The sequence below is a fragment of the Triticum aestivum genome, chromosome 4D, assembly GCF_018294505.1.
Source record: "Triticum aestivum cultivar Chinese Spring chromosome 4D, IWGSC CS RefSeq v2.1, whole genome shotgun sequence".
NCBI classification, from domain to species: Eukaryota; Viridiplantae; Streptophyta; class Magnoliopsida; order Poales; family Poaceae; genus Triticum; species Triticum aestivum.
The window spans coordinates 11103046-11116116 of NC_057805.1; the positions used below are offsets into that span (position 1 = coordinate 11103046).

A 13071-nucleotide genomic window follows, 5' to 3' on the forward strand; every position below is an offset into this window, starting at 1 on the left:
TTCCTCGACCGGCGTCCCAGAGGGCTGGGGTGCCGGGGTGCGGAGGAGACGGCCCCGGGTCTCGGCGAGTTTCCCGTCAAGGATCTCGCGGGCCTGGATAGCCGCAATCTGGTCCAAGGGGGGATCAACCTCCCCCCTGAAAACTACGGACGAGTCTAGGGCCACCTTGGCAAGGCGGCCGAGCGGGATGGCTTTGAGCGCAGAAAAGGAGCAGCTGGAAGAACTGGAGGGGATGTCGGTCGCACCTGTCTCGAGGTTCCGGGCCGCAGCCCGGATCTCAGCCCGCTCGGAGATGGACGGCGCCGGGAAGCCGGCCGGGCGATCCGCGTCGAGCCGGGCGCTGCGGCGGGAGGCCGTCACCGGGGTCGACGAGGCCCAAGCCCGACGGACGTAGGACATCGACCGAGGCGGGTGGGAGTCGACGGGGGTGCTCACCTCCTCGGAGGCCCCCAGCAGCAAACGAGTCGGGGACGCAGGTGCCGGAGGCATCAGACGGGCACCAGACTCTGCCTGGGGAGAGGGCGGATCCGGGGCCGGCGCGTCGTACACCGGGGCAGGGGAGGGAGGCGGGAGGCGGCGGTGCGTCCACCCCAGGGGGGTCCATCGGGGGGGACCCGAGGGGTGGAGGCGCCGACGTCGGCGAGGCCGGAGGCAGGAGAGACGCCGAGGCCGGGGACGAGGGGGCCGTGGCCACCACGGGAACGGCGCACGGCGAGCGCGGCGAAGATGCCGGGAGGACGAGGAGGCTAACGCTGGAGATGTCGCTGAGCTCGGCCAAAGAGGAGGGAGAGGAGACCGGCAGCGCGGCGGGGGCGGCCTCGGAGGAGGGGGCCAACCCACGCGACCGGCCCGCACCCGCACCCCCACGCCCCGGAGGATGAGAGGGGTCTCGTGAGGGGGAGCGGCTGCGGCCAAAGCGCTCGTCGTCGTCCTCCGGATCCTCGTGGCGGGAGGGGCGCAGACAGCGGTAGTGGGAGTCGTCGCGGGGGTCCGCGCCGCCCCCACCAAAGTGGCCATCAGCGAGGTGTCGAGGGCGGCCTATGTGGTTGGGAGGCTCGGGGTAGATCTTGAGGTCAAATCCTTGGTCGTTGAAGAACACTCTGACGGTGGCACGGAGGGTGGAGGAGTCCAGGCACTTGACCTTGACACGGACCTCCTCCTCCTTGCGAAGGGAGAGCTCGTCCACCACCACCACCTTACCCAGGAGCTTGGACATGCTACGGATCACCTTCTCAGAGCGGGCGATGTCGGGGAGGCCCGCTATGAGGATCCAAGCAGTGTCCAGCACGGCAACCGCCTTAGGGTCCATCAGGGGCTCAGAGATGTTGACGACGAGCTTGTTGAGGGCGAGGGTGATGTCGTCACTACGGGTGCAAAGGCCCAGGCTGAGAGCGTCGGGGAAGACCACGGTGAAGGAGCTATCCGAGGTCGGAGTCACCTGCCAGTCCCAGACGCGACGACAGAGGTGGTTAAGCTCCGCCTCGATCATCTCTGGCGAAGCGACCCCGGCCCCCACGATGGTCACGACCGCAAGGAGCGACGGAGACGGTGGGGGGACGTCCTCCACCTCGTTGTGGAAGAATCCGAGGCCTCGATGCCGTGGCCGTACATCATCAGCTCCTCTGAGACCGGGCGGTCGGGACAGAGAGCCGCGGGGTGGTCCGGATCTGAGCACACGAAGCAGCACTGGGGACTCATGCAGACCATCTGGGAGTGTCCCAGAAGGTCGCAATTGAAGCACTTGACGAGGTTGGCGGCGGGGTCATCCGGGCAGAGGGCAGTCGAGGTCGTTGCGGCCGGGACGCGAGATGTAGCCGGGGCCGCTGCCTGGCCATTGCCACGGCCGAGCCCCCGCTTCTTCTTCCGCTTCGGACCGGCCTTGGCGTGGCCGGCCCCCGGGGGGAAGCTAGGGGCGGAGCGGGGAGGATGGTACCGGCGGGCCTCGGAGGAGGCGGCAGGGGGACGGTCGAGGATCGGTGAGCGGGAGCGGCCACCGTCCCGGCGCCGGGGAGGGGACGGGGAGCGGCGGCGCTGAGACCTCCACTCCTGCACGGGCGCGGGCGAGCGGGACCGGGAGCGGTCCCGGCGATCAGCCCTGGCCGGAGAACGACGCGGCGGGGAGCGGTGGTCGGTGCGCGGGGGCGAGTGGCGGTCGGAGCGGGGAGGGGAACGCCGAGAGTCCCGAGAAGAAAGCTGGCGGCGGAGCTCTTCCTCATGGCGGGAAGCTTCGGGGGAGGGGCGGGGAGCAGCACGGTGGTCTTCGGCTCGCCGCTTAGGCCGAGGGGCGTCATCCCCCCACGAGCGTGGCATGGGAGCCGACGGGGAGGGAGCGGGGCGGGGGATAGGGAGAGAGGCGGCGGCGGGAGGGGGGGGGGCGGAGTGCGCTGTAGGGTTTCTGTCGGGGGAGGGGAGAGCGAGGATGGGGGACGAGGCAGGCCAGCGGGGAGCCAAAAGGCCTGGCGACCCGGCTGGGCCGGCCCATCACAGGATCCAGGAGGGAGGCCCAAGCTCGAGGTGGATGCCCGAACCGGGATCGGCCCAGGAAGCCTCCAGCCCAGGGCAGGACGGCCCAGCTCGCGAGGCAGGGAGGTCGGGGCGAGGGTTTCCTCTGCCGCCACCGTCCCTGCCGCGGCCGACGGCGGTGCCACCGGGGGAGCGGGCCAAGCCCGACTGGGAGCGCGAGAGGGGGACAGGCGTAGCGCGGAGGTCCCAAAGGAAGCAATGAATGGGCGGACGAAGACGTGCCGCGGCGCGGAGTCCAGGGGGGCGTTCGCTGCGACGCGCCAAGACGTGCCAGCCAGCCCCTGGTCGGACCGCCCCGCGACACCCCACGCCGAGGCGCGGCGGCGGCGAGCGGTCCGATGAGCCAAGGCGGCGGCTTTCCGGGGCGTCAGCGGCGAGGGGACAGAGGAGCGAGGCGCGCGGGCGGGGGCGCCAGTGTGACCGGAACGCGGCAGGGGCGCGGGCACCACCCGGGACCCGACAGCCCGAGGCGGGGGATCCTGGCGAACCACCGCGCGCCCGGCCTCCACGTCGTCCAACTCCGCCAAATCGGCCCACCGGAGCGCTGGCGGCGACGAGGGCGCATGGAAGGAGGTGGCAGCGGAGGACAGGGAGGCCGGGGGGGGGGGGGGCGGAGGGCTTGGGGGTCGCGGAGGAGGACGCCGGCGGCGGGGCGAGCAACCGCGGGGGCCGCGGCGCCAAGGGCGTCGCAGGAGCTCATTTCATTATTGCAAAATGCCTCATGGTTTGCACCATTCTCTCGTCCCCACCATCCACACTTGGCCGGTCAATTTTTAAGGCATTTTGGATTCATTCAATGCAATTTCAGGGTTCTTGCCCTTTATTTAATATTTTTCGAGGCTTTTGAAAATCTCCTCAACTCAATTTTCTTTGAATTTAACATGATGCATGGATGAAGATGCAACTATTTACAAACAATTTATAGGGCTGTAACAGCAAGTTGACACGAGGTGGCAACTTGTTAAAACATGGCAACTTTGTCGTAGTTCGTTTTTCTGTCAAAAATATTGTCATGTTTATCAACCTCGCGTGAACTGAAGTTGTCATGAAAAACGGTCGGATGGTCATGCTTAAAATATGAACGTTCGAGATTTATCATTTTCGTATTTTTTAAATAAACATGATGAGTTGTCTACATTTTGTTTTACTTTTTTTCACATTTTGTTTTACAATAAATATGAATTTATGCCCCATAATAGTTTCTCCGTTCAGAATTACTTGTCACAAAATGAATAAAAATGGATGTATCTACAAGTAAAATATATCTAAATACATTTATTTTTTGAACGAGTAATTCCGAACGGAGGGAGTATATGCAGATAGATACAGGAAAAAAAAGTAATTACTTTATCCGTGTCGACACGGTTGTGCTCGTACAGAGGCCCAAGCCGGCCGTGCGGCCTCCGCACTCGCCATGGCGAGAGCGTGCGTGCCAGACCGCCGCCGCCGCCACCCTCGTGGAGGAGCGGTCGTTGCAACGGCCTTCGCCGCAGCCGCCACATGCTGCTGTCGCTGGATGAGCATCACCGCCGCCGCATCGCGCCTCTCGGCAGCAGCCAGCAGGTTAGTTTTGCCCTTTCCACGGAACGCGCCCAACGTGTTCGGCGATTTGCCTACGCACGGACTGACGCTTGAGATGCTTGGAAGAAGTTGCACCTGAGGCTCAGGTAACTGCAGGACTCGTATATGCTCATTAGAAAAATCCTGAAATTGTCATTTTTCTTAATGGTAGTTTTGGAACCCAACAGATTTTTTTACAAGGTTTGTGTTTTGTGCAAATTACTCTGCAGCCATACCTACAGTTTATAGTTCCAGAGAAGTGCACAGAACAATTTTATTGCTCCCTCCGATCCATATTAATTGTCGCTGTTTTAGTAATATGGATATGAGGGGTACCAGATTACATTCTCGATTTATTATCCTACTACTCCCTCCGTCCGGAAATACTTGTCGGAGAAATGGATGTATCTAGACGCATTTTAGTTGTAGATACATCCAGTTTTACCCATTTCTTCGACAAGTATTTCCGGACGGAGGGAGTAGATTATAAGCGGACGAGAAGCCCTACCTGAATATATTTCTCATACCTGCAAAGCAGCAGAAAAATCCCACTGCACCGCGGGGGGGGGGGGGGGGGGGGGGGGGGGAGGTTCTAGTTAGGGGATCCAGGCCAGCATGCCTCCCTGTTCGTGAGCTTCAGTCTACTGTCCTGGTACAATTGACTATGAAAGTAGCCTTCAAGACGATCAGAATATTCTATCACAACAACCCCCTAACTGGATCATCTTTATTAAAAGAAAACCACTCGGGGTCCTTTATTTTTTGCATGAAAAATACCACTTTGAATGATCTCATCAGTTAACCATACTCTGATTTGCATCAAATGATCTCTTGAAGTTGTGGGGGCATAACCAGCTCATCCGCCCACACCAAAGAACTTATTTAATTTTGTCTCAAACTCTTCTCTTGGTTTGAAGTTGGCTGCTAAGTACAGAGAATAGGCGGAAGTAAAACCATATATACAATGATAAATTGAAGTTTCAGTTTATTATCTATCATTCTGATGGAAGTTAGGCAAATGCTGTGCGCCATCCACAGAAACTGCATAGAAGCCATCTTTGTTGTGATATGATGGGAAAGTCAATAAGCTTCTGTCGAGTGTCCACCATTTTGTGTCAAGAAGTTGCCTTCTCTCTATACCTCATGGAGTAGTGCACGAACTGGGCCAGGTTCAGTAAGCTAAGAGCAGCCATCATCCAGAAAAAATAGTCCAAATGCCCTTCATTCAGATTATCCGGGATCCATCCAGGCGCATCACTGTGCGTGGTGGCCACCGCAACAACACTAAATACGAGTGCGTTGAAGTAAGCCGCGGACGCAACTGCAAGCTGCGAGAATGCTGCACAAAGGCTCTTCATGGTGTAAGGGGCCTCATCGTAGAAGAACTCTATCATGCCGATTCCTGCGAAAACCCCAGCTGCACCATGCATTACATATGCAGGCACTTGCCACAGAATGCTCACCGGCACGGGCACATTCTGGTCTGCCAGGCCGCTGGCTTGCGCGACCGCCAGCCTCTTCATCTCGAGCATTGCTGAGTAGACCATGGTCAGCATGGACAGCGCAAAGCCGATTCCAAGGCGCTGCGTCTGCGAGAAGCCCTTCGCCTTGCCAGTGTAACGCCGCGCGAGTGGCACCAGCACAGATTCGTAGATGAAAACCCCGATAAGGACGCTGAACACGCTGACAATGGAGAGGGAGGCAGGTGGGATTGCGAACTGGCCGACATGGTTGTCCATGACCATCCCCTGCTCGATAAACGTCGATGCGGTCTGCCCAGCGACTGAGTAGAAGACCACGAACGAGGCCCATACGGGGAACATCCGTAGCAGTATCTTTAGCTCCTCAACTTGGGTCACTGTGCAGAGACTCCATGAACACATCGGCAACGCCGTGCATGTCTTGTCTAACGGGGGCAGCACAGTGGCAGCCTTGTCTAGAAACCTGAAGATTGCAATCACATAATTATAACCTATATATAAGAGGTAAGCTCTCGCACTTATAGATGCAGAAATTTCTGATATCTTGTAGATGCAAATGACTTGTTTTTAAATGTCAAATTGAGACAATATGTTGACTTGAGTAATGCAAGAATTGAACTACCTGAACTGATTCGTATGCTGAATATTGTGACTTGATTCAGGTGCAGATGACGAACTGGTCGGCTCGTACAAGGGCGATGTATCATCTGGTAGTTGCACATGCCACTTCCTGACGGCCGCAACGAGCACCTGACAGATACTCGTGAATGGGCTTGCTCTCAGCTTCCTGAACCTGTACACTCTGGAGCCACCAACAAATACTGCTAGGCCCAAGGCCATGAGCACTGTTGGGATCGCGAAACCGAGCCCCCACCAACCATTGTCCTGCAGCCAAACAAGCAGTGTGCTGGACAGAAGGGAGCCAAGATTGATCAGGAAGTAGTACCAGTTGAAGAAGGAGCCCTTCTTCTCCAGCTCCGTCGGGTCCCCGCTGTCGAACTGGTCGGCGCCGAAGGCCGACGCGCAGGGTTTGATGCCACCGGTCCCAAGTGCGGCAAGATAGAGTCCCAGGTACACCACCACAGCATGATGAACATCACCATGGTAGTAGGATGTCGGGACTGATGCTGAAACCGTGAGCACGAGCATCCCCTGTCAAATTTTGCAGTGTTCAGAGTCGCAATTGTCATTACAGAGATCTGGTGGGTTAGCTGCGTTGTACTTACGATGGTGTAGACCGGAAGGGAAACAACCATCGTCCAGTATCTTCCCAGATATGTGTCGGCCAAGAAGGCCCCGATAAGTGGTGCGAGGAAGCATGCGCCGACCCAGGCAGACACATCCCGCGCAGCGGCAACCTTGCTTTCGTGGAGCACGGTGGTGAGGTAGGTCACCAAGTTCGACGCGATTGCGAAGAAGGCGACGCATTCACAGAACTCGACGGCTGAGATGTATGTGTTCAGGTGGTCAGCCAGTAATTGATAAGAGAAGAAGAGAAAAATAGGAGCAGTTTGCATTTGTGAATTGCTGATATCTGGTACAGTACCTAAAATCATGTAGCACGCCCTCCAATTGCCTGTGTTGCGCTTGAGAGCAGGCTGATTGTTGATGTCAACAGATCCATCGCCGGCGTATTCTGAACCTACATCCTACATCACAGTACCAGGATATCCAGTTTTGCAAATTTGAGACTGTAAATCTCTCGTGGAGGACCGACGAGAACTGAAGAAGTACGCGTGTTAAACTGAAACTATTCTCATATGATGCAGTCATCAAGATATAAGAGAAGAGAAGTGGAGAGTAAGAAAGTATACCTGATTATACGGTTGGAGATGAAGCAGGGGCCTCTCCTCGTCTGCTGCTGCTGCTTCCATGGCTGCTTAGAAGATGGAGCAGATGAGGATTAAGGGGTGGAGCTCAGCACCTAAAAGTTACCTGCATGTGCTCTCGTCTACTTTTGGTCTGAAGAGTGGTAGGTTGCTTCCAAATCAGTGGTAGGGTCACTAAAGATATGGTAAAAAGGTGGCACGTTCATTCCAAATGGAGGGAGAGCGTGTGTTGTGACTGCATTTTCTGGTGAGTGAAAGGGTCGATTTTAGCTACAGACCACAGTGCTGTCTCTATTCGCCTACATCAGGACCCACGCCCATGGCATTTCCTCTCTCTCTCACTCATAAGCAACAGTGCCTTTCTCCAACTTTTGTAGGAGCAAGTAATTTTTTTTTCTTTGATTCTGTTCAACACTACTCCCTCCGTCCCATATTATGGGACGGAAGGAGTAATATATACGTGGACCTGACTATTTTTTTTTACTTTTGAAATCACAGGAAGCAGACACACACCGTTGCAAATACAATCAATGGCGCTGGTGGTGGCCTGAGGAACCAGTTACTGTGAATCTGTGATGATTGATTGATTATGTCGGAGGGATGGTTAAAATAAAGAGATGCGACGAAAACCGAAAGGTGGAGGGATGGGGATGGTGGTCCAGAAGATGTTCCCACCTGCAGCACGCAGCCAACTCTTTTCTGCCCACTATTGCCTCAGGTATTTGCATTTATAAGAGATATATGAATACATAGGATAGGAACACGTGTCAGGCTTAACAACACTCATCAGAATTATCAAACCACCCTCTAAACTTGGAATTAGGGAGTGATAAACAAAAGATGTGATGATGTCCTGTCCTACTCCTTCCAACACCTTTAGGCTCATCAGTTAATTCCATCTTTTACTCCATAATTTCACATTGATTACCCATTGAGAAGAGTATATGCAACCTATTAAATTTATTAGAGCATCTACAGCCGGAAGAGGATTTGTAGCGCCGGGGTGCTCTGGCCCCTATATGAACATTAAGTTCAAAAAAATACCAAGAAAAATGAAGAATAAAACCTGGTATTTAGGGATATCAAACTTGGATTGCTAAATTTCAGTCGACTATGACTTAACGAAGTCCTTATATTATATTCATAAGATCTTACGTGGACATCTGTGTAAAGTTTTGCTTTGTTTTTCCTTTTTCTTTTTTATATGTTGTGTCTCTTGATTGAGACTTTGTTTAAATGTGAGACTTGAAATCTAGCCATATTACTCGTCTTTTGATAATTATTAGGTTCCTACCTCCTTGCAACCTCTATAGGTAAGTTTTTCTTTTTCTTTTTTGTGCTAAGCTACTAGGTGATCTTGTGGCATATCCTCTTGAACTCCTCGAGGTGGTTGTGAAAGAGGGCCACGTAGGCCTCCATGCTGCCGTCGCCTAGGGCAGACGGCACCAGGAACAGGCTGCCTTCCATGGGGTAGTACGTCGGCATGACGCGGAAGGGGCCACCGCCGCCGAAGTCCAGTCCGTGGAAGTTGATCCCCAGCCACGCGTCCACCTCCAGGTCCGGGCACAGCACCGCCTGCTCGCTGTCCGCCGTCGGGACCAGCCCCTCGGCCTCCCCCTCGGCGGCGAAGTCCACGAAGGACCGGAAGTAGGTGTCGTCCACGTCCGCCACGGCGCGGTAGACGAGCTCCGCCGCGTGGCCCACCGGCCGGGACACGAGGTCGCCAGCGTCCGAGCGCGGGAACGCCCACAGGACCACGTTGCCGAAGTAGTCGCGGGGCACCGGCGGGCGCATGCGCGTCCGGCCGTTCACGGAGATGCGGACCTTGGTCGTCACGCCCGCGCCCAGGCCGCGCGCCGCGGTGATCGCGCGCCAGAGGTGCGCCACCACGCTCTGAAACGTCGTGTAGCTGCGCCGCAACGGCGGGAGCCCCGACGAGGCCTGCGCCTTGAGCCGTGCCACGAAATCCTTGCTCAGGTGCATCCTGTGCACCTTGACCTTGTCGTGCCCCGCCGTCCCGAAGCCGATCTCCTCCTCCTCCTCGTCCACAGCGACGTCGCACTTCTTGTTGGGCGCCGGAGCCCTGTACTCCACCTCCTGGTGCGGGTACTCCACTAGCGGCGGATCGCGGGGCGCGAACCGGGTGCCGCGATCGCACACCGGAAGCGGCGACAGCGGCAGCCGCCGCGTAGCGAGGCCCCACGCCGCCAGGAAGTTGGCCGTGGCCTGCCCGTCGGCGATCTGGTGGTGCCCCGCGAAGCCCACGGCCAGCGACCCGCAGGAGAAGCGGGTCAGCTGCACCTGCACCAGCTCCACGGGGCCGTCGTCGATCCTCGGGTGCAGCCGCCTCACCTCCGGCGACGGCCCGGACGGCAGCGACACCGCCATCGGCGCGTCCACCGTGGCCTCCACGAAGCGCGCCCCAGCGTCGTTCAGCAGCACCGACCGGCGCCCGTCGGGACCATCGCCGATCCGCCCGGCCCACTCCCGGTACACGGCGAGCGCCTTGGCCAGGCCCAGCTCGACCTCGCTGTTGGGCGGGTTGGGCGGCCGGAACGCGAAGATGAGGGCGACGTGCTCCCCGTACGTCACCTTATCGAACACGGAGAGCGGCACCCACCGCGCCGGCGGCGCCTCGCCGTCCTCGTACAACGGCTTGACGATCTTGGAGCTCTCGATTTTAACCTTCATGGTGCCAACTAGCTAGCTGTTGTACGTCTTTGTCAGCCTCTCAAGTTCTCTGTTTTTGCTTGCATCAGTGTGCATGCATGCACGCACGTAATACGTGCGTTGAGTCTGAGGCGCTTCACTGCTTTGTGTCCGTGTCACTGGCTACCTAGCTGTGAGCTCTCTACTAGTACTTATATAGTAGTAGAGCTTATCCAACAGTCAACAGATATCTGCTTCTTTCTTTTTTTTGCGGGAAAGGAACTACTCCCTCCGTTCCTAAATACTTGTCTTTCTAGGCATTTCAACAAGTGACTACATACGGAGTAAAATGAGTGAATCTACACTCTAAAATATGTCTACATACATCCGTATGTGATAGTCATTTGAAATGCCTAGAAAGACAAGTATTTAGGAACGGAGGGAGTAACAGATATCTGCTTGACTATATATGGAACGGAAGCCTCTTTTGCGCTGGTCAACACAGGTGGGATATCCCGTACGTAGAGACGTTGCTTTTGAAGACATGGACTGGCCCAGCTCGTGTATATACGTGTTCGGAGTTTCATCAGATGTTGATCTGATCAACATCTGGCTAGTTTGTTGGTTCGATTTCTCAACATCTGGCTAGTTTGTTAATTCGATCTCTCAGCCCATAGTGTACATCGCGTCTTTCTCCTCGCGCTAGTTAGCTTAGTATATGTAGCAGACAACGACAGAGTTTAGTGCAAGAAATTACATTTCGTATGCGGAGTAGAACCATTTTTAATACTGCCTTAAACAGCGTAATTTGTTTGCACACGGAGTATCCTAGGTTGCTCGCTAGCCCGCGTTAGATCAGAGCGGCGATCCGGATGAATTTTCCAGGTGCGAGTTCGAGAGAAACAACGAGACCGATCAACTAACTACACACTGGAGTACACTAGAGCATCTTGTCGGAGTAATTGGACACGGGTATCCCGAAAACGGCAAGACAATATTTCAAGACATCGGGGCTAGCAAAGCCCCTCAGTCCGACTGCCCGGCCGCTCCTGCCGGCTCCCCGTCCGACTGCTCCATCCGGCCGGCTGCCCGGCCGGCTGCCAGCTGACCGACTGCGCCGACCAGCCGGCTGCCGACTGCAGCCCGACTCGACACCGACAAGACACCGACGAGACGGTCGTACCCGAGCACTATTCACGTGTCACCCCAGCCATCATGTATAGTGTCACTTGTCCCTAGCATTATTTATGAAGTGACCTAGGGGACAAGCATGACATGCACCATGCCTTGCTCCCATACCACCACATAGCTTAGATAGTAAGCTAGCTCCATACTATATATAGCCATCCATCCATCCATCCAAGATGATGGACTCACTCTCACTCACTCTCACACGTGAGCACCCACATGCTACGGCCATGAGCTTGGCCGGCCACTAGCCTGCCACATACGAGGCACATATGAGGCCAGATGCCAGATGCCTATGGCACTGACCTCAGATACAGCTCCAGGAGCATCCTGTATCAGATATACTACAGATACTCAGACATGCAGGAGTAGGGATGTTATCTCTCCGGAGAGCCCCGAACCTGGGTAACTAGCGCGTGCTACCCGCATACCCGCTCCCGGGCCTATCAGCAGCAGTCTTACCCTCACACTAAGCCCTTATGGCATCTGTCGCCTCACCCCCCCCCCCAGAATACCACGACACATCTCCAACAAATACCCCAAAACAGCTGTCGTGCAAAGAAAAAGGAAAACTGCCGCTTGAGGCATTTTGGACCAAAAAACAGCTGTACCAGATGTCTTATCTATATTCGGTGTAAAAAAAAAATTTGCAACTGCCTTAAATTTTTTGGGATGCATGGGTCAATCCTTCCTACGAATGCAACTGCCGTACGTTGTGGAACACCGACCTACGTACGTGTGTGACTCCTGGAAATAGACAAGTGACAATGGCGTATAATTAAGCAAAGGTTGGTGCATGCATGCCATTGCCAGTCACAGGCCAAGTCTAATCCTGAATCTAGCACTAGCTAGTACTAGGCAGTGCAAAGTGTGAGTGCATGCATGGATTTTCCGTTACGTACGTATATATACTGGTCGGAGCAGCAGTCAAACTTCAAGCAAATCAAGTCAAGCATTGAGGCAGTGAGGCCTAGCTACGGCTAGCTAGTCGACGTAGTATAGAGGAGCAAGAAGATGAAGAGTCGCGTCACGCCGACTTGATTTGACCCGTAGCCAAATACGTATGCATGCAAACATTTCCAGCGCAAACGCATGCAATCTCGTCCGGCCGCCGTAGCCATGTCATCTGGAGCTCGCTCCTCTTCATGCGTACAGTCCAAAGCCAGGCGCATGCATGAAGTCTCGTGGATCTGAAATTAAGGACATGCAGCGGCCGCTAGCCGAGTCCCAAATCGCAGCTGTTGCGTCACACACTGGACCAGACGCTGCACACGTTCACCATTCATCAACCTAGTAGCTAGGTGCATCGTCAACTCGAGTTGGTGTAGCTTAATTTGTCCGAGCTAGGCACAAAACTGCACGCACGGGGTCAAACCGGTACGTGGCACTAGTAGAAAACTGGGTTTTGGTCACAGGACAATATTCACAGTAGTCCCGGTTCAGTCACGAACCGGAACTAATGTGAGCATTGGTCCCGGTTCGTGCGGCCAGGGGCCTGCCGGGCCTCGTGGGGGCATTGGTCCCGGTTGGTGGGACAAACCGGGACCAATGGGCCACGCTCCTGGCCCACGCTCCTGGCCCACCATCCTTTAGTCCCGGTTCATACCACAAACCGGGACTAAAGGGCTGGTCCTAGTTGCGGCCAGTGTTTAGTCCCACCTCGCCAACCGAAGGGCGCTCACACCAGTTTATAAGCCTGTCCCTCTATGCCTTGTTGAGCTTCTCTTAAAGTAAAAAATAGATGCCCTTATACAGGAAATTTCACCTAAATTCACAGTAAATTGAAATTTACTGTGAATTTAGGTTTAATTTTCTCTATAAGCGCATCTATGTTCATTTTT

The 13071-nt window shown here is 55.5% G+C and overlaps 1 protein-coding gene across 1 annotated transcript; it reads right to left on the minus strand.

Moving 5' to 3' along the window:
- Window positions 1–4733: 4733 nt before the first annotated feature.
- LOC123095697 (protein NRT1/ PTR FAMILY 8.3) lies at window positions 4734–7638 on the minus strand. Its single transcript, XM_044517247.1, has 5 exons — window positions 7379–7638; window positions 7111–7213; window positions 6791–7008; window positions 6187–6716; window positions 4734–6027 (listed from the first exon to the last, which is right to left on the minus strand). The coding sequence occupies exons 1-5, from the start codon at window positions 7436–7438 to the stop codon at window positions 5199–5201; spliced, it is 1740 nt and encodes a 579-aa protein (XP_044373182.1). The 5' UTR covers window positions 7439–7638; the 3' UTR covers window positions 4734–5198.
- Between the last annotated feature and the right edge of the window lie 5433 nt (window positions 7639–13071).

Coding starts and splice junctions, on each gene's coding strand:
- LOC123095697 (XM_044517247.1), bottom strand. CDS start 7,438: ATGGAAGCAGCAGCAGCAGACGAGGAGAGGCCCCTGCTTCATCTCCAA. Junction 7,214..7,378: donor ATCTCCAACCGTATAATCAG/GTATACTTTCTT, acceptor ACTGTGATGTAG/GATGTAGGTTCAGAATACGC. Junction 6,028..6,186: donor CAGCATACGAATCAGTTCAG/GTAGTTCAATTC, acceptor TGCAATCTTCAG/GTTTCTAGACAAGGCTGCCA.